This window comes from Lagenorhynchus albirostris, chromosome 3 (assembly GCF_949774975.1).
Source record: "Lagenorhynchus albirostris chromosome 3, mLagAlb1.1, whole genome shotgun sequence".
Classification (NCBI taxonomy): Eukaryota; Metazoa; Chordata; class Mammalia; order Artiodactyla; family Delphinidae; genus Lagenorhynchus; species Lagenorhynchus albirostris.
The window spans coordinates 111,399,755-111,421,567 of record NC_083097.1 but is presented as its reverse complement, the minus strand read 5'-3'; the positions used below and the strand labels follow the sequence as shown (position 1 = coordinate 111,421,567).

The 21,813-nt window shown below is 39.4% G+C and overlaps 1 protein-coding gene across 1 annotated transcript; it reads left to right on the top strand.

Moving 5' to 3' along the window:
- The first annotated feature begins 698 nt into the window (after positions 1–698).
- Positions 699–20,956, top strand: PPP2CA (protein phosphatase 2 catalytic subunit alpha). The gene is made up of 7 exons (XM_060143615.1): positions 699–1,052; positions 13,548–13,757; positions 16,518–16,691; positions 17,268–17,357; positions 17,881–18,042; positions 19,290–19,408; positions 20,198–20,956. Exons 1-7 carry the CDS (start codon positions 951–953, stop codon positions 20,268–20,270), a joined length of 930 nt encoding a protein of 309 aa, XP_059999598.1. The 5' UTR covers positions 699–950; the 3' UTR covers positions 20,271–20,956.
- The last annotated feature ends 857 nt before the right edge of the window (positions 20,957–21,813 follow it).

Sequence of the window (21,813 nt, the reverse complement as noted above, 5' to 3'; positions counted from 1 at the left end):
GGCGCACACCTTGGGTACAAGGGGTGAGGCTGCGCAGGGCGTGCGGAAGCCAGGAGAGCTACGAGGCCCCAGCCATCGCGCCGGAAGAGACATCTAGGCCTGGGGACAGGTGTGTGCCGGGGGAGTTAGGTGCACTGCGCGGCCCTCCCCCGACAGGTACACCCTCCTCCGCCTACGAGTGACCTAATTACAAGGTGCCGGCCGCGCCCGGAGGCGAAGGTGGCCACTCCAACCAGGCTACCACTCGGCGCCCGTTCTGGCCCCCAAGATGCAGGAATCCCACGCAATTCCAGTGTTGTATCACGGAGGAGGCATGGGGTCGCATTTCTAATTTCAGTCGCCACGTGAAGAGCCGAAGCGTATCGCCTTAGAGAAAAAGTCTCCAGCAGCAAGGAGCCACCCTCCCACCCCGACTGCGCCTGCGCCACGTCCGCGCCTCAGCCGCGCAGGACGTACTGCTCTGGGATTAGCCTACTTCCCAGCTGCAAGCCTAGCCCCCTGCTCGGTCTCGGTCTTCCCTTCCCCCTCGGCCTCTCCCTTCTGGAGGACAACGCCCTGAAGGCTAAGGTGTCTGTTACCAGCCTGCTACGTTGCGCCTGCGCCTCGGTCCCTAGCACTCCAGTCTGGCGGCTGATCCGGGCTGGCGCTGCAGTTGCGCAGCTCTGGTCCTGGCCCATCTACCCCGCCGCCTCCTGACGCCGGGCGTGACGTCACCACGCCGGCGGCCGCCATTACAGAGAGCAGAGCTTTGGGGCTAGAGTGAGCGGAGGACGGCCGCGGCCGGTGGCCGAGTACGGAGGGGCGAGCCAGCGGGCCAGCGCTAGTGCCGAGCAACCGCCAGTACCCGCACAAGTACCCCGGGAACCGGCGGCGGCGTGTGTGTGTGGCCCGTGTGCGGGCGGCGGCGCGGGAGGAGCGCGGAGCGGCAGCCGTTTCGGGCGGGTGGCATCATGGACGAGAAGGTGTTCACCAAGGAGCTGGACCAGTGGGTCGAGCAGCTGAACGAGTGCAAGCAGCTCTCCGAGTCCCAGGTCAAGAGCCTCTGCGAGAAGGTGAGCTGCACCTCGGATGCGGAAGCCGCGGCGGGCCGAGCCCGCAAAGAAGAAGGCGGCCATGGGGAGGGTGCAACATGGCGGAGGCCCCGGCCCCCCGAGCCTCCCAGACCGGCGCCCGGCGCGGCCCGGCGGCGGCTCCCGGGCGACCCGGCGCCCTCTGCCTCCCGCGCAGGGATTGGTTGTCGTTACCACCGCCGCCTAAAATGGCGCCGTTGCCCCAACTCCGGGGCTTCAGAGCTTCGCGGTCTTGGCGCGGGGCGAGGTGGCTGTGGGGAGCGGAGACCCTGTGGGTCAGGGTTGGGGACGGTTTTGAGATGTGGGTAAGAGGACTTGAGTTCTATGGCCTGGGAGTGGGGCCTGGGACTCAGGTGAGTAAGAGGCTTTTTACTTGTACTCAGACCTCATTCTTAGGTCCAAAGCTGTCCAGAAGCTCCCCGAACGGCCCTTGTAGACCAGATCTAGGACCTCTCTAAAGGTCACACAGCTTTAGCACTATCTTGGGTGGTTTGTGTTAAATTCACCGAGATATCTTTTCCAGAGACTTATTTGAAGCGTGTTTTTAAAGAATGTTAGAATCAATTTCTAACCTAGTTTCTACGAATGTCATGGTGGTAGTCATAGGGAGGAGTATAACTTATTTTTCATAGTTGGAAGAATGGAGAATTTGGTGAGTCATACTACATAAGTAGCTTTGGGATTGGAAATCAAGTGTCGGTTTATGATTTATATGCCGACTCAAATTGGGTAGTGTGAAACGCTTCTCTAACGTACTTGGCATTTTGCCATTTCTTTTTAAAACGAGCAACAAACTGTAAGAGCAAATTTTGTATCCTGGCTTTTTCTTGGAAAAGTTATTTGTATATTTGTGACTTTAAATAGTGGTAGTAATGATAAGAATAGCTGTCGATTGAGCTTTTACAGTATCCCAGATATTGTGCTTAGGTTTAAATAATTTATCTTACAGGTGTTGAAAATGGAATGTTGTAGTCTATTTTAGTAAGGCCGTTTTAAATTACCTATTTCTGATTTGTTTTTTCCAAGGAGTTGGGGAAACAGATAGCCTGTTGGGTTTGTCTTATAATTCACTTTCCTAAGTAGAGAAAATGATGAGCTCCACCATGAATGTTTCAATTTACCTTTTCAAAATTAACTTTGCAGCATTTCTTTTTAGTTCCACAGAATTGTGGAATATCATATTAGCATTTTGTATTAGTGAAGAATTATTAGAAAGCAATTATGCTGACTTGTTTGTGGCTTGATGTGAAAATTACGTTCATGAGTTTGATGTATATGCCCCTAAAACCGGCTTTTTCAGAAACTGTTCTGTGAATAATTGCAATTTAAGTGAGTCTAACTCAGATTTATTTATCCCATGCTTCGACAAAACTCTCCTATTAGTTGATGAGGTGGCACATAATCTCTTGGAGCTGAATTTTAATGGTAGCATTGTAGTCTTTTGTTGCTTCTTGATCCTTAATTTGCTTCCATCAAATGAGGATAATATTTGTTTTAAAGGTTTAGAAATAGGCTTTTAAAAATTATTTAATGTATAGTGTTAGGTCTTAGTTTCTAGGTACTATAAGTGATGATTTTAATGACTTTTAAGGTTGAGTTTTTACTCTGTATAAGACTTTGAGTCAGTAGTTGGCTAGATGACTAGTCATTTGTGTAGAAAACATCGCAAGAGAGCAGTGATGTAATTGGAAGACCACTGGACTGTGAGTTAGAACGGGACACTAGTCCTCTTTCTGCCACTAACTAATTGTGATTGACCTTGAGGCAACCACTTCACTTGGTCCACATTTTCCTGTCTATAAACTAAAATTAAAATAGATGTTCCAAGTTTCCTTCTAATCTTAGATTATACAGTTCCATTTTAAATTAGTACTCTGTTTAAATATTGAATGCTTACTGGATATCCAAGATTGCTTACTTTTATGAGATGAATGAAAAGCAATCATGCTTATTCTCAAGGAGCCTGAATCTAGTTGGAAGTCAGTAGTAGATGGAACACAGAAGTAGAGGGTTTGTGTCGGAGACAATAGAAGATAATACTGGAGTTACAGTGGGGTGGCTGAAGCTTGATCCATCTGGTAACTGGTCGTTGTTTGCCACCTGTTTGTAAAACTAAGATGTAGTGAGGTTAATCAATTTATGCTTAAATCTCCCTTGCTCATCTACTGTGTCAAGATTTTAATTCTTAGAGCCAAAAAAAGGGAGAAAATATTTGCAGCTAGATTTCTAAAACATGAATCCTTTTGGGGGGCTATCACACAGCCTTCAAACTTTTTAACTTGTAAGTATTCCAACTTTTGGAGCATTATTAACCTTCCAGACTAAGTTAATTTGAAGGCAGCTCTTTAGGTTTATGGGATAAGATAGGGTGCATGACTTGAAACATCTTTCGTACAAATCTTTTTAGTGAAGCAAAAGTTCTCATTAGTATAATAGGTTTTTTTTCTTTCTTTTGTTCCTTTTAAAGAAATGATACTTGGTGGAGATAGCTATTTGATAATAGTTGATTATTTTTTGATTATAAGAAGGAAAGTGTGTTTATAGACAAGGGTGAATATGGTTTTTATGTTATTAATTAAGCTTTTTTCCCCCCAAGATGTGATGAAGGTCTATATCAAAGACAGGGTTGTTGTGTGTGCGATATACCTTGTCATTTTGGGGATCATAATTTGTTGGTGGTTTAAAAATTTGCTGTGAGTGAAGCAGTTTTGCCTATAGTCACAGGTCTGTAGTCATTTACTACACCTGTATAACTGGACTGGTATGTTTCCATCTACCTATTGGAAGAAGTAAATAGTATCAGCTTGCTTTTGCTTTAACTATAGTAAACAGTCTTTTGTTACGTTCAGCAGTGGTTTCATTTAGGTATGATTTTTGGCTTTGTGCTTTCTTGTCTTACCAAACTTGTGGAGAATGTTGTTTGATAGCCAGGTTTTTTTCCCAAAGGAGTTCTTTACCTAGGTATGCTGTTTTCCATTGCTGTACAAGCACTATAAATAAAATGCAGCATGAGTCTTCCTGCTAGTTGGATGACCTGCAAGTACTTGGCCAAGGTTAAATTCCTATATGAAATGGGTAATATATTTTTGTGAGTCTGTATGTGTGTTTAATTTAAAAGGTGGTTTGGCTTATTTCCATAAAGGTAATTTGAATATTGAGAACAAGCAGTTGTGGGGGGAGCATGATACAGAATATTGTTGTCATCATACTTTCACATACACAGTTCTCTTAACAGGTTTATGAGACAGTTATCCTCAGTTAGAGATGGAAACCACAGCTCAGAAAGATAAAGTGACTTGACTACAGGGGCTAAATTGAGATTGCCTAGGTTTATGGTTTGTAAGCCCAATGTTTTAGTCTTGCTTCACAGCCCCCTTCTCTTTTCTGAGGTAGTGTTAATAATGAAGACACAGATGAATTGGGGCCAGACTGAATTGTAGAATTAACAGCTCTGTAAAAGAAAGCATAATTTTTGTTCTTTAAAGCTTCCTATTCATGTCACATACTGTTGTCCCACTCTCTCCTGGAGGAGGAAACTAATTATTTTTCAATTTGGACGTGGCTAACTGCATTTGCCTCGCAGATAAGATTAGTGAGATGAAAACCCCAGTTAATTTTCTGTGTATTCTCAGATAGTGTAAATCATGATCCAGAGACCAAGCTCTAAAATACTCTAATAAAATGTAACTGATATTTAAATTTTTCATTAAGCTTGTTAAAATGCCTTTCTTTTTATCCTCATAGCTTCCACAGTCAAGGCTGTTTGCCTGTGTGTATTCTGTGATCTCCCAGGCCTGAAGCGGTAGAGCAGTTGGTTTTGAGTTGACTTAATGAGGAAACACCAAAAAGGTGAACAGTTCTTCTCTTCAGACACACAAGTTCCCCCCACCCCCTGTCCCATTCTGCCTTTGTTTTCTCTATCAGAGCCAAGAGTTCTGTGTCTGCAAATATGGGCAGTAGGACTAAGGTGAAACTCATGCTATAGAAAGAATGATGGGCACTGGGACAGCATTTGAGTTAACAGTAGTTTGGTGTTCTTTTTTTCCCTATCTCATTGTAAGTCAGGTTTGTCAGTTACCTGTGGAGTATTGCTTGTTTAGTTTGGAGGAGATAAGCTAGGAAAACCAGGAGACATTGGGTTTGGGTTGACGCATGGTAGAGAGGGTTGGTGTTTTTTGTTTCTTTGTTTTTGTAAATTTATTTATTTTTGGCTGCATTGGGTCTTTGCTGCTACACGTGGGCTTTCTCTAGTTGCAGCGAGTGGGGGCTACTCTTTGTTGTGGTGCGCGGGCTTCTCATTGTGGTGGCTTCTCTTGTTGCAGAGCATGAGCTTTGGACGCGCGGGCTTCAGTAGTTGTGGCACACTCACAGGCTTAGTTACTCCGCGGCATGTGGGATCTTCCCAGACCAGGGCTCGAACTCGTGTCCCCTGCAGTGGCAGGTGAATTCTTAACCACTGCGCCACCAGAGAAGTCCCAGAGAGGGGTCTTTTTTGAGGGCGCTGAGGAGAGGTAGGAAAAGTTATGTGAGGCATAGAACCACCCCCCACCCCTTACCGTTTTCTTTATACTTTGACCTGTTTCTCTTATTTTCACCTTTTTCCTTACGCATTTCACATTACCATCCTTTTCTGAAAAAACCCTCAACCTGCCCTCTCCTACACAAGTGAGATCTGAAATGGACTAGAACTGGGAAGGGGAAAGATTTTGTTTGTTGTTTAAAATAGGTTTTCTTTCAGCTTCTGGAGCAGAAGTTGTAGAAGAGGCTGACAGAGAGAGGTCTGGTTGCCAGTAAATGGCTGGGGGTGGGGGTGGGGTCTGGAAAAACTGTGAAGAGCAGTCTGGGATTAACAGCTTAATTTCTTCACAATACAAGGTTGCTGTTGCCACTGATATATTGGTATTGTGGTTTGGAATGGATAGACAAAGCAGTGACAGAGACGTATGTACTGCATCTGGGTGTTTTCTAAACTGTACATGACCAGCTGGCCAGTCACTCTGGCACACCCTGTCCCCACCTCTGCCTTAGTCATTTAGTTACTACCACCAATGGGAATTTTTACCTTTCTGTTGTTGAGGGGCCTGAAAGAAGGTTGAGAACCTTTGTTCTAGAGTGCACCTGGAAGACAAACATTACCTAGATAGTCATGCAAAGTGTAGTTCACACAGGTTATGGAGTGTCAGTATTATTATTAACTGTGACAGTGTGCATTTGTTTTTGGAATACATTCAACCAAAATTTTTTTATATATATAAATTTATTTATTTTTGCGGTACGCGGGCCTCTCGCAGTTGTGGCCTCTCCCATTGCGGAGCACAGGCTCTGGACGTGCAGGCTTAGCGGCCATGGCTCACGGGCCCAGCCGCTCCACGGCATGTGGGATCTTCCCGGACCGGGGCACGAACCCGTGTCCCCTGCATCGGCAGGTGGACTCTCAACCACTGTGCCACCAGGGAAGCCCTAAATTTATTTTTTATTTATTTCTCTTTGGCTGTGTTGGGTCTTCGTTGCTGCGCACGGGCTTTCTCTAGTTGCGGCGAGCAGGGGCTACTCTTCGTTGCGGCGTGCGGGCTTCTCGTTGCGGGTCACGGGCTTCTCATTGCGGTGGCTTCTCTTGTTGTGGAGCATGGGCTCTAGGCACATGGGATTCAGTAGTTGTGGCTCGCGTGCTCTAGAGCACAGGCTCGGTAGTTGTGGCGCATGGGCTTAGTTGCTCCGTGGCATGTGGGATCTTCCCAGACCAGGGCTTGACCCCGTGTCCCCTGCCTTGGCAGGCAGGTTCTTAATCACTGCGCCACCAGGGAAGTCCATTCAAGCAAAATTTATTATGCTTCCTTTATATGTACTATTTTCACTATTTGTTGAGCTTTGTCTAAATAGTATAATTGTAGGGATCTGTTAGTTGTTTTGCTCTAGTAGCAGGGTTTTGGATTAGTCAGGAGGTTGAACTTGTAGTAAACTCCAGATAGGAAAGATTTTAGAATTTTTGTGCTAGTGGTGATCAAGTTAATTGTGTTTCTCTGGTACCCATCATCTGTAAACTAGCAGTAATGCCTGCTATCTCTGTTGGGTGGCTTTGATTTTCATTAAAAAGGCTTAAGAAGTGAAGTGCTTTAGGATGTGTAGAATTTTAGTAATGAAAAAAACCTCAAAGATCCTCTAGGCCAAGTCACCTTTCACAGATGAGGGAGGAGACTGAGACCCAGAGTGGTTGAATCTCATTCAACATGGATTGTTATGGTGAAAATTTTTAAACAACTGTGTATATAGCAACATTTCTCAGTTCAGTAGATTAACATTTTTTCCCTATGCAGGAATGATTGAGACTGTTTAATTCATGCACATGGTATGTTCGATGGTAAAGATGGAGGCCAGTCTGTTGCACGTGAGACACACAGCTTTAAAGAAAGCAGTCATTCATTTTGGTCAGAGGTGAAGATGGTTGTTTTACAGAAACAGATGGGAAAACATCACCTTACATATTTTCTCTTGATATAAATTTAGAATTATCCCTCATCCCTGACCTTTTCTTTCCATTAGGCCCTAAACCAAATAGTAGATACTTGTTTGCAGAACATTATGTGAAGGGTTATGATACTTTGAAAGTATTATAATCATACAGATTTTAATCAAAGAAGACAAATATTTCATAAAATATTAGAGGCATCTGATCAGTATAATTAATGAAAGACAAGTGGTATGAAGAAAGATTTGATAGTTGAAGACAATTAACTAAAGATTCATTTGCTTCCAGGGCTAGTAATATGTCCTACCCTATGTATCACACCAAAATAAAAATCTAGCCACATACACTTAATTTATCATGAACCTTAAATTTTTTTTCCACGGTTATGAAAATCAAAGAAACCTACCATTGATTCATAAAAGCAGTATGAAGCAAAATGAAATTCTCTTAGGATATTGAAAAGCTTGATTCTTGCTTGCAAATTTAATTATTTTGCTTTTTATTTTATTTTAAAAAATATTTTTCCATGCCTGATCAGGATGTGTGTCATGGTATTTTATATTTTTTGGCTGTGCCATGCGGCATGTGGGATCTTAGTTCCCTGACCAGGGATCGAACCTGTGCCCCGTGAAGTGGAAGCACGGAGTCTTAACTCCTGGACTGCCAGGGAAGTCCCAATTATTTTGCTTTTTAAAAAAGTTTTCAAATGTCTTCAGTTTTTACTTGAACTGAGAAGTAAAATTCAAAGATTAATTATTGCTTTTTTTTGTTTTTTGTTTCTCATCTCTTATGTCTTTATGGCTCTATTGGTAGAAGATGTATTCAACTGGGATTAGAGTATGAAATGTTAAATTTACTTAACTAGAGTTCTAATGAACATTATAATTAGTAATCAGATTTTTAATAGAAAAATATCTAAGAACATTTGGCTCCCTATGAATCCTCAAAGAATGTGTGTGGACACGTTATACAAGAGGAGAAATAACTGATACTGTATAAACATGGAATAAAAAGTTCAAACCCTGAAATTAAAAGTTCCAGTTAAATTAGAAGATAACACTTTATATCTGAAATAGCTGAGAATGGATACAGTCTTAAATTTATTACTGCACAAGTTAGGCATAGGTCCAGTGGTACATAGGGAACAAAAATTGTTAATATTGTTTTGCTCTGTAATCCCACAATTGAAATCTTCCTGAAAGAAAATAATTCAAATAAACAGTAATACGTGTGTAGATCTGTTCAGGAGCATATTATATAGTGGTTTACAATGATCACTGTAATGCTATAGGAAATTGGGTCAGTGAATATGAAAATTTAGGACACAGAATGAGATGTTGACCAGTTGTAAACTGTAAGGGAATACAAAGAAATGAGAATAGTTTTTGCTGGTGTGGCAGAATTGAGAAAGCATTCTTACAGTCTCACCGCTGAAATAAACAATCTGTTAAGACTTTATTGTTTTCCAGTCATTTTACACAAAGAATTTTTACCTTGTAATCATTTTGTATTTTAAAATGGTTCCTTGATTTAATAAAAATGCATAAATACGTTTTGTTTTTCTTTTAATAATTAAAAATGCATAAATGCATTGCGTGGCTTTTTCTACTGTGTAAGTTATGTAGGAATGATATCAATGTTGTATATCCTTAAGGAAATTAATAGATATATATAAGTGGTTGGTAAATCTGTTGTTGGTTCATGTTTTTTTCTTTTACTTGTCTTCCTTGAAAAATCTTGGATTGGATGATCTGTTGGTCTTTTGGTCTGTTTTAAATCTGATTTGTTTGTAATTTCATGTTATTATGGTGGTTAGGTATGGTCCATATCTAAGACTTACTTAAGTCTACAGGTCATTGGCCTTATTACCTGATGTTTTTATAGGAGGTTGAAAATAGAGTGAGATTTCTGAATCCGAACTCAGAATGCTGAGAGGATGTTAATAATAAATTAATGCTCCTGAAGGTTGCTGGTCTTTGGGTGAATCTAAATTTTTAAATTTCAGGAAGGTGTAAAAATTTTTAACTTTCCACAGTTACTTGTGATAAGCTCTCATTAATGGAATTGCTTGTTCCAGTTTTAACCTTGTTCTAGGAAGGTTCTTCCCTTGAATTCATTCATTTCAGTCTGTATCATTTGACTGAATTTCAGTAGGGTTCCAATAAATAAATCAGTACGGTGCTAGTTACACTGTTTCTTAAAACTTGATCTTAATTCTTTTTTCAAATATGAATTATATTAGCTGAGACATTTGAAGTCCCTGAAAAATGTTTTAGGGGAAACAAAAGTTTGAGGTGTGTGTGTTACTTTTGCTTCTCTGCATGGTTCAGGTGACATGAGGCTTTAAATTATGGGAGTCAGAATACCAGAGAGTGAAAAGGTAGTTATTAAAAATTTTTTAGTCTCTAATGTTAACTAAGTTACCTTGAGAGTCTGGTTGTACCATTTACTTTGAGTATTAAACCAGAGATTTGAAGTTGTATAGCTATCTTTGAAACTGATGGTTGGTGAAGGCCTGGAGGCACTAAAGGTGACTCATTAGAGGTCCCATTGGGTGACCCATAGAGGGGGATTCTATTAGGTGCTTCTGGGATTTATAAGGCCTGACTCCTGTGATAGAAAAAGAGATGTCTGAGAGAAGCTATGCTATGATTAGTTTTCCTGACTAGAATAATCTTTAATAAGGACGTCTACAGTCTTCTTTGTTGTGGTGTTCTGGGACTAGTGTATTTTGTGTAGTGATCATCTGAGAGCTGATAAGTTGAGACAAACCCCCCAAAAGTACGTTTTTAAAAAAAAATTTTTTTAATAAACTTATTTTATTTTTACTTTTGGCTGTGTTGGGTCTTTGTTGCTGCGTGTGGGCTCTCTCTAGTTGTGGCGAGCGGGGGCTACTCTTGGTTGCGGTGCGTGGGCTTCTCATTGCGGGGGCTTCTCGTTGTGGAGCACAGGCTTAGTTGCTCCACGGCATGTGGGATCTTCCTGGACCAGAGCTCGAACCCGTGTCCCCTGTATTGACAGGTGGATTCTTAACCACTGAGCCACCAGGGGAGTCCTGCAAATTTCTTTTAAGTAGGACCTATCATTTCATTCATAGCTGTTTTCATTAGTATGCACTAGGTGCTGAAAACATCAGTCCTGGTATTAATTCCAAACAGGTTTAGTAATTGAATATGCCTAGTGAACTTCCACTTTTTAGTAATAATAAATTGGGAAGTTGGAATTACTGTAGAGAGATGGATTATATGTATTTCTTAAGAAATATCTCTTTTTGAAACACAGTGGAAATTTTTTCTAAATTTAAAAATGTTAGATGAAATTAATAACTAACTTTGTGATGTCAGTGGTTGGTAAATGTCCTGAAATAGGCTTCCCAAAATGTTTGGAGACTTGAAAATAGTGGTTCTTAAACTTGGCAGCACCTAAGAAAGCACTAGTATAGGGTAGGGAGGGGAGACTTAAAAAAATTATTGACGCTTGGATCCCACAGACAAAGATTCTGACTTAATTGGGAGAGGAGTAGTTTGGGCATCTGGATATTTTTAAAGAGCTTCCCAGGTCATTTTTTAATGTGCCGCTAAGGTTGCATACCACTACCTTAAAACCAGTCCTTGACATCCTTGGTTGTCACTCAAAATGTAATGAGCAATGGCTCATTAGCAACAGTTCTCTTATGATATTTTCACCCGCATATTGCAGTGTGTTGCTTTCCCTTGACCCAGCCTCCCACTGTACATTCTGGGACACCATTCCATACTGCTGATCCCAAATAGAAGATGCTCAATAAATGTTGATTGGGTATATGAAGTAAAACACTTTAAACCCATTCTCAGAACAAATTACTTTTACCTTCTTGGCTTAACTGACTCTCCCTGAGGAAGTCTTGTACCTTCTCTAGTAGCCCTCCCAGGTGGATGGGTTCTGCATCCTTCTATTTGAGGATAAAATTCCCTGTGTTTTTCAGGCTTCTGTCCTCTACCTAGATACCTGGACATTTTTCCTTATGGTTATTACCTGCTATTTCTTCATTCTCCAGAGAACTTGGTACCACTTTCCAGGTTTGTACTTATGCTGTTGTCTTGGCAGACATCCATGGCTCTCCCTAAAGATGACCTGTCTCAGTTTAAGTTCTTGATTCCCTCAAAATATATATTAAGCGCGTGGGGCATTGTTCTAGCGAGGTGCTGTGTAGACAATGGTGGATAAAATGAATCTGGTGATAATTTTTTAAACTGTCACTTTGATTGTTGCATGGAAATTAAATTGGAGGCAGGAAGACTAGAAACAGGGAGTGTTTTGTGGAGGCTAGCACAGTAATCCAGGTTAGTTGATGGTGTCTTGGACCAGGATATTGGCAAAAAAGATAGAAGCATATGGATTGAGATGTTTTGGAAGGAGACTAGGCAAGACTTGTCGGTGGGTTGGTCCCTGAATACTGGTGGGTGGCCTTTAAGCTCTACTACACCTCAGATATCCATATCCACAGCCCTACCTCTGAAATCCTTAATTCACTAATCAAATTTTCTGCCAGTGGATCTTTGTTTTAATACTACTTTGATTAGACTTGTTTTCAGTCCATATCCATGCTCCATTCTCCTCCTACATTTCCTAGCTGGGTGACCAACTGTCATCATGGTTTGCCTGGGTACAACTGAGGCGTTTCCTGGGAAGCAGGACCATCGGTGCTAAAAACCAGGGTAGTTTGTCAACCTGACCCCACCCCGGTCTGCTCTCTTCTCTACTCTTGCGTGCTATGCTTTAGCCATGTTAACCTTTTCTGCTTAACTCCTTGGACTTTATACGCATGATTGCATCTGCCGCTGTTTGATGTCCTCCAGTTTCCTATTCCCATCCCATTTCTGTAGCTCCCGCCCATTATTTGCACCTCAGGCAGTTTTCATAGCTCTCAGTTTTTGTGAGCCCGGAACACTGCTGCTTACTCTAGCATGTCTTAGCACTTGGCCCTTTCTTTTGTAATGATCTTTTATTTATTGTCTGCCTCTCCTGCTCCACTGTGTGTGTTTATGGGCTGTCTTGTTTGTTGTGATATCTTAAAAAGTGGCCTCCACCAGTTACTCTCTCCCTTTCTTCCATGGCACTTAATACAGTCTGTACTTTGTTACTTGATTACTTGTTTGTGGTCGTTCCCCTATACCCCCTCCCCAGCCCTGGTGTGGGAATGATCTATCTTTATCTTGTTCACTATACCTTCAGGGGCTAGCACAGGGCCTGGCACAGAGTATCACTCATGGTTGAGCAAATGAATGATTATCTCCCAGTTCTCTTCACAGTTTTTGGCATACAATAAATGATCAATAAATGTGTGTTGAAATGAATAAAAGAGTTTCTACTGAGTGGAATATTATGTTGCTCTTAAAAGTGATGTTTGAATTTGTGGTTACATGGGGGAATGCATAGGATGCCAAACGGTTTTCTGAAAGCAGCATAAAAACCATGTATATTGAATAGTCACAGTTGTAAAATGAGAAGTTTATGTTTTGATATAAAGAGGATAAAAAACCCAAAATACAGACAAAATTTTAATGTCTTCCAAAAGTCTTTTTTTTAAAGTAGGACTAAGAAACCTCTCCTCGTAGCCTGGAATCCTAGAGTGCATTGTAGTTAGAACTCTAAAGCTCAGGAACTAGGTACCTGAGTGTCTTGCTCCATTTTCATTTATTGTATATGGCTGCTAATCATGATCTCTTTAGCACTTAGATGGCAACTGATAGATCTAAAACTCATGATACTGATGAGAGGAATGGGACTATGTATCTTGATACATTTTTTTTTTCTAGGTATCAGAGGTGAGATAGCTGGTGGATAGGTTCCAGGCATGTCTTGCCCCCTTATTTTAATGGGATCGTAATTATCTGCATTCATCTTATGCTGAGTCTGCCCCTTTAAAGCTATATTAAGGGTAACTTAAACATATCTTATGTGTAATTAAACATCTCTTTGTTAATGTTTTTTAATGTGAAATGTCTTGGTTTATTTTTCTCTATCTGTAGGCTAAAGAAATTCTGACAAAAGAATCCAATGTGCAAGAAGTTCGATGTCCAGTCACTGTCTGCGGAGACGTGCATGGGCAATTTCATGATCTCATGGAACTGTTTAGAATTGGTGGCAAATCACCAGATACAAATTACTTGTTTATGGGAGATTATGTTGACAGAGGATATTACTCAGTTGAAACAGTTACTCTGCTTGTAGCTCTTAAGGTAATTTCAATTTTATGTTTGAGCATTTTGAACTGGGTATGGCAGTCCTCTTGAATGTCCTTTTTTACCCAGTGATTTGTGGTTTTCTCCATCTGCATGTTAGCTTTTAGAATAAATCCCCACATTTAGGAATTTAGATATTCAGGTTTGGGACTTAATAAATCATAGGTCTATCTTCATTCTGAATGAGGGAATGGTACAGAATAAAAACAAGAAGGTTATTTTCTAAGGAAGAAAATGCCTCATGATTTAAAAATGCTAGAAGGCTGATTAAATAGAAATTTTAGTTCAGTAATTTGGGATATGAGAGGTAATATAATTACCTTTCTAGGTATTTTTGAAGTATTTTAAAGGAGCAAAATATTTCAAATATTGGCATGTTTATATCCGTTGACACAGTAATCATATAATTAAAATTGTACAGAGGAAGAAGTTTAAGAGGAAAAGAGCTTTACTTACATGAAAACATAAATTGTAGCATCTTAAATGTCAGAAAGAATTGATATAAATATCTAATGGTAAGTGAATTTCTAAATTATGGCTTACCTCAATGGAATAGTTTGCAGCCATTAAACATGACATAATCTAGAACAATAGAAATGATAATTAAAGAAAGCATGTTGTTTTATACCAGTTGTAGCTTTGGGAAATATACAGAGATCTGAAGGTGAAACACAAAATGGTAAAAAGCTTTTTTGAGATGACCTTTCTCCCTTAAAAGAAATTATTTGACTTTACTTTTGGGGAGATGATTTTATTTTAAAGAATATGTAGAATGGTAAGATAGCTGCCAGCGTCTTCTAGTACTGGAGAAGCAGTGAGATGTGGTTTTGGCAAGAGCTGAAGTTTAGGCAATTAACAAAGTGTAAGTGTTCATGAAGCTACAGGTCTGAATCATGTAAAGTGCTACAAAACATTTTTGGAGGTCATTATGTTCTGCATCTGTAAATTGAAGGAGTTGAATTAAATGATGGAAAGTTTCTGCAGTGACTCTAGATGCCATGAAAGTAGCCTTGCAAGCTAACCTGCACTTAAAGCCCAGGATGAATCCCAGTGCTCAGAGGAGGAATAAATATGCTACCTTTAAGAGTTCATGTTTGTGTTATGCGCTGAATTGTGCCACCACCACCCCTTCCCCAAATTCATATGTTGCAGTCCTAACTCCCAGTACCTCAGAATGTGACTGTATTGGAGGTAGGGCCTTTAAAGAGGTAATTAAGGTAAAATGAGGTCATACAGGTGACCCCTAATCCAATATGACTGGTGTCCTTATAAGAAGAGATTAGGACACATACAGAGGGAAGATGAGAAGACACATGGAGAAGATGGCCGTTATCTAGCCAAAGAAGAGAGGCCTTCAGAAGGAACCAACCCTGCTGACACCTTGATCTTGATCTTGGACTTCTAGCCTCTAGAACTGTGAGGAAATAAATTTCTGTTCTTTAAGCCTTCCATTCTGTGGTACCTCATATGGTAGCCCTAGCAGACTTAATACAGGGGAAAGGAAACTTAAGCAAATAGTGCTGGAACAGTTGGGCATCCATATGCAAAAAATGAACTTAGCTACCTCATACCTTACAAATGGATCAACGTCAGTCATAGATCTAAATATGAGTGCTAAAACTGTGAAACTTCTAAAATAAAACATAGAAAATCTTTGTAACCTTGGGTTTGGCAAAGATGTCTTAGATATGATACCAAAAACACAAGCCATTAAAAAACTGATAAATTGGACTTCATAAAAATTGATTTTTTGTTCTTCAAAAGACATCACTAAGGAAAAAGTACTTGTATTCATATATATATATTTTTAAAACCTATAAGAAGACATAAGTTTTAAGTGGACAAAATATTTGAATAGATGTTTCACCCAAGAAGATATATGAATGGTCATTAAGCACATGAAAAGATGCTCAAACCTTAGTCATCAGGGAAATGCAAATTAAAGTCAGAATCAGGCCCATTAGAATGGCTTTCATCAATAAGGCTAGTAATACCGTATGTTAGTGAGTTTGTTGGAGAGATTAGAAACTTAGGAATCTCTCCGAGAAAAATGAAAGCATATATGCGTACAGAAACTTCTTATATGTGGTATGATCATAAGAACATTATTCATAATAGCCCAAAACTGCAGACAATCCAAATGTTCAGTCTACTGGTGAATAAAAAACCAAAATATGGCTATATATGGTATAGCCATACAATGGAATACTGTGCAGAGCAGTAAAATGAGACAAACCACTGATCCATTCACAGATGAGTCTAAAAAATATTCCGCTAAGTGAAAGAAGCCAGACACACAAAAAAACTACATATTGTATTGATTCCATTTATATGAAATTTCTAGAGAAAGCAAATCTCAAGAGACAAAAGTATCGGTAGTTGCTGAGAGTGGGAGTCGGGAGTGATTGCAGACAGGCACGAGGGATCTTTTTGGGTTAATGGAACGGTTCTAAAACTGGATTGCAATGGTGGTTGTATAATGTAATAAAAAAAACTCATGGATGGAGTTTTGCAGCTGGTGACTATGCGTGGGATAAAGTTAGTGGTAGTGAGAGTTTGATTTTAGTTGAAATGGGGTTGGCAGATACCCCATGGGATAAATGATCTGTAGGTGTGATTTCACTTTTGTGTGATGTAGGGGTGTGGGATGTTTTTTCCAGCAAAGTTGGAATTCTGTTTCCCTGTAGAATGTTTGCTGGATTTTTATTTGGTTTTTGAAGGAGCCAGCCGTTCATGATTTCACATTTGTTGTTTCAGGTTCGTTACCGTGAACGCATCACCATTCTTCGAGGAAATCATGAGAGCAGACAGATCACACAAGTATATGGTTTCTATGATGAGTGTTTACGGAAGTATGGAAATGCAAATGTTTGGAAATATTTTACAGATCTTTTTGACTATCTTCCTCTCACTGCCTTGGTGGATGGGCAGGTATGTAGGTCTTCTTGAAACTTACACTGGTGATTATTTTCAAGAATCTGCTTTCTTACATTTAGGTGCCAGTAACTTGTTTTTCCATCCTCACATCCCTTTGGGATTCTTCTATGAAGTGCAGTCTTTGTGAGGGGCACTGAACTATATGTTGGGACCACAGGGGGATGGAAAATGTAGCCCGTCCATCCTTTTGGGCTGTTTCTGGACATGTCGGGGAGATGTAATTAGCTATTTACTGGTCCCAGTAGAGCAGCAGTGCACAGAAGAAACTGCAAGAAAATTCTGTGAGAAGGAAGATAATTGTCTATGATGGAGGGTAAGGTCAGAGAAATGTTTTTAGAAGAGCTGATTGGGGTTTGGGTGCAGTAGGGATGGTTTATCAGGAAGAAAGGGAGTGTATTCCATAGTTTAGAGTGGGAGGCAAGAAAGAAAGATCTGCAGAAACAAGCCTGGTTCTGGCAGAACACAGAAACACCAACAGGGCCGAGTGATGTGGGCTACAGCCTGCAGCTTAGTCCACAATGTTTGTAGTTTATTTTAAATGAGGGTAATGTTGTAAACCACTCTTTTCAGATCTTCTGTCTACATGGTGGCCTCTCACCATCCATAGATACACTGGATCACATCAGAGCACTTGATCGCCTACAAGAAGTTCCCCATGAGGTATTGCCCTTATTTTTGGTAATAAAATCTTTTCAAAAAACTTTTTAGAGAGAGGAAATATTTAATTGTAACTTAGTTCATTGTATGTATTTTCTTGTTTAATTCTCAAAAATGATCATGTGGTATGAGCACTGTTGTTGACCCCATTCTTAAGAAGCTAAGGTTAAGAAACCTACCAAGATCACAACAGCTCTGGGACTGGGTTTAGGACCTAGGTGTTGGTTGTCTTAAGAGCTTCTCCCTTAGTTACTAAACTCTACTGCCTAACATTGAAATTTGCATACACTAGGCAGATTAATTAGTTAGGGCTTGTTGCTATTGGGACTCATTGATGTAGGCTCTGCCTCTTAAAGACACCTGGAAGTAGTTTTATTTATTTGACTCTATCTGCAAAACCTTTTACCATTTTCAGCAAACACCATTCAAAAAGTGACGTAGTAGGTGCTGCTTCTGGTGAATTACTCAGATCATATATTTTAACCAATTTTGCAAAAGGCAATCTAAAATATAACTTGCTTTTTAGGGTCCAATGTGTGACTTGCTATGGTCAGATCCAGATGACCGTGGAGGTTGGGGTATATCTCCTCGAGGAGCTGGTTACACCTTTGGGCAAGATATTTCTGAGACATTTAATCATGCCAATGGCCTCACGTTGGTGTCTAGAGCTCATCAGCTGGTGATGGAGGTATGTTCTGTTCTTTGATTTGATTTTTAAGTAAACTTAATGAAGGAAGATCTTAGGAAATTTTAAATTATATGATATAGTGAGAACATGCCATGTATTCTTCTGATGAATTTGCCATTATAGCCTTAGCCTTTTCAGTAGATGCACACTAGAATTAAAATCTCAAACTTTTGATCCAAATGAAATTCATAGGTAAAATGTTTTCAGAGAATTCTTAATGACTGAGTAGTGCTTGGGGTTTAAGGCTGGGAAAGTAAGATGGGGGAGAGTGAAAAATAATATTTTATGGTCTCAGTTTTATTTCATATATTTAACATGTGTATGTATGGAAGAGAGTTTGGGAAGAAATACACCAAAATGTTTAAGTGGTCCTTTGGATGATAGGATTACAGGTGATTTGAAAGAAGAAGCTAAAGGGAAATGGGCTAAATTCTTAGCATAGGACATTGATTAGCATACTTATAAAATTAAGGTCCTATTTAGATGAATACTAATACAGCTGTATTGTGATTATCAATAAAGTCTGACTTTGCTAGAGATAGGGAAAGAAATTTGTGATTAATACTTGAAAAGTAACTCATGCGTTCAGATGGGCTTTGAGACAATGAGGCTGGAGTTCCTAGAGGCGCCTCTCCTTTATACCTTGGGCAGTACAGGTAATACCTGTACTGACTGAGGACAGAATTAATAAGGTTCTGGTCTCCAGGAGTATGTGTCTGCCTCTACAAGGAATGGCCATATACTCATTCTTGTATCATGTTTAGGGCTACTGCAATAAGAGAGGCTGAAGAAATGCTGTTATTTACTGAAAGTCGGGTATATAAGAAGTAGCTTATCCTTTTCTGATCGGTGATTTTTTTTTAGGGATTTTCTTTTTATAGTAGACAACTTTTATACTTTTGGGAAAAAATAAATACGTTTGGTTCTTTTTTAAGTTGGGCAGAAGGAGTGTTCCCTGGTGGTCTAGTGGTTAGGATTCGGTGCTTTCACTGCCATGGCCTGGGTTCATTCCCTGGTCGGGGAACTGAGATCTGAGATCCCACAAGCTGCACGGCACAGCAAAAAGAAAAAAAAAAGTTGTGTGGAGTACAGAAAATTATTGAATCATCCAGAAACAAAGCAATACTTTTTAAAAAGCCTTTTGGGCAGAAGGGGAGATATTTTTTTCCCCTCTTGAGAGAAGTCACATTTAGTTGTGTAAATAAGGGAGTAAAATAGGGGATTATTTTCTCTTCTTTTCCTTGTAGGGATATAACTGGTGCCATGACCGAAATGTAGTAACGATTTTCAGTGCTCCAAACTATTGTTATCGTTGCGGTAACCAAGCTGCAATCATGGAACTTGATGATACTCTAAAATACTCTTTGTAAGTATATACACTTGAGTCGTTGGTTACCATTACTTGAATATATTAGTTTTAATGTGAAGTTGAACAGTTCAAGAGCTTATGCTAAATCCAGATTCCAATTGGATTTTTTTAAGTTTCCTTTGAAACACATCAACAGAAACCTAGATCCTAATATGAATTATTAGGGATTTAACTTTTAAATCCATGTTTTTATTGTAGAGTTAATAAAATATATCCTGAGGATGAGATAATAGATAACAGTACCTTAGGCTCTTTAAACTTTATTTATTTAGTAGAATCCTTCTTTCAAATGGTCTTAGAAGGAACTACAGATATACAGAAGCATATCCTCTAGCTGAAGTTGCCTTGGTTCTTTGAGGAGGCGTGCAGCCAGAAGACCCTTATTAAATGCATGATTAGGGTTCTCTTAATACATTAAGTTATTGGATGGGGGGAAAATGTGTAAAAATCTGCACGGGGATGAAATGTACAACATGGGGAATATAGTAATATTGTAATAATTGTATGGTGACAGGTGGTAACTAGACTTATCTAGATCATATAATTCATGTATAGAATTAATTGTATAGAATTAATGTATAGAATTAATGTATAGAAATATATAGAAATTTCAAAACACTGTTGTACTTTTGGAACTAAAGCAGTGCTGTAAGTCAATTATACTTCAGTTTTTAAAAAAACAAACTATTAAAAAAATGTGTAGAGTCAAAGACTAATATTCTTGATTTTAATTGTCAGTACATTGATGTCTTGGAGTATGAACAACAAATATGTCTTGTTTTTCAGCTTGCAGTTTGACCCAGCACCTCGCAGAGGCGAGCCACATGTTACTCGTCGTACCCCAGACTACTTCCTGTAACGAAATTTTAAACTTGTACAGTATTGCCATGAACCATATATTGACCTAACGGAAATGGGAAGAGCAACAGTAACTCCACAAAGTGTCAGAGAATAGTTAACATTCAAAAAACTTGTTTTCACACGGACCAAAAAGATGTGCCATATAAAAATACAAAGCCTCTTGTCATCAACAGCCATGACCACTTTAGAATGAACCAGTTCATTGCATGCTGAAGCGACATTGTTGGTCAAGAAACCAGTTTCTGGCATAGCGCTATTTGTAGTTACTTTGCTTTCTCTGAGAGACTGCAGATAATAAGATGTAAACATTAACACCTCGTGAATACAATTTAACTTCCATTTAGCTATAGCTTTACTCAGCATGACTGTAGATAAGAATAGCAGCAAACAATCATTGGAGCTTAATGAACATTTTTAAAATTAAGTACCAAGGCCTCCCCTCTACTTGTGAGTTTTGAAATCGTTTTGTTTATTTTCAGGGATACTGTTTAATTTAATTGTATGATTTGTCTGCACTCAGTTTTTTTCCCCTTCTCAAATCTCAGCCTCATGTTGTTCTTTGTTACTGTCAGATCCTGGTGAGTTGTTTTGAACAGAACTGTTCTTTTTTCCTCCCTCCTGTAAGACGATGTTACTGCACAAGAGCACTGCAGTGTTTTTCATAATAAACTTGTGAACTAAGAACTGAGAAAGTCAAATTTTAATTGTATCAATGGGCAAGACTGGTGCTGTTTATTTAAAAGATACATCAATTGATAAATTTTAGAATTTGTAGAATTCTAGGTAAAGAAAAATAAAAATCAAGGCCACTACATAATCTCTCTCGTAACTCCTTGACATTCTTCAAATGAATTTCAGGACTTATTTGTAGTCCAGATAGTACAATATGTCAGATTGCCAGCATGCTCTTTGTGGGTTCTTCTTCCTGCATATTGTCTGCAAGAAAGGAAATGAAGTCTCTGCTGCTTCAGTAAGACCTGATTGTAAAACCATATAAATCGAGATTTATGTTTTTCGGGTTTTGTTTTTTAATGAAAAAAGCATGTTTTCAGGTAGAGGTTAACAAACTAAATAATGTATCTACTTACCAGTCACTGCAGTTTCTGGTTATAAATATTGCTATGTAATGTGGACACTGTAAGATGATTGACAGAGTGGTAAGTTCTTAACGAATATTTGTACATTACTTGTCACGTGATCTTAAAGTTAAATTTGTCTCAGATAAGATATAGCTGTTAAAGCATTATCCTGTATTATGCTCTTTAAATGATACTAGTTAAACCAAATAGAAAACTGTTGCTGGATCATGGCTTAGTGTTATGTACATTCACCCAAGGACAAAAATGGCATTTGAAATGAAGTGGCGGTGATAAGCACATACTGAGTTTTTCCCCTCCCTTTTATTCTTTGAATAGGATTAGAAAGTTAAAACAGGTTTTCTATGGAAACTAATACTTCATTGTCTTAGGCTACCAGGGTAGACTTCAAGACACTTAATCATTAATTGTGTGGGTATAGTAATAAAAGTTTCTTTGCTTTGT

Bases quoted from the DNA above. Each gene is read 5' to 3' on its own strand.
- PPP2CA (XM_060143615.1), top strand. From the start codon at position 951: ATGGACGAGAAGGTGTTCACCAAGGAGCTGGACCAGTGGGTCGAGCAG. The intron at 16,692-17,267 runs GTATGTAGGTCT...CACTCTTTTCAG, and splicing joins CTGCCTTGGTGGATGGGCAG to ATCTTCTGTCTACATGGTGG. The intron at 18,043-19,289 runs GTATGTTCTGTT...TTTTCCTTGTAG, and splicing joins CTCATCAGCTGGTGATGGAG to GGATATAACTGGTGCCATGA.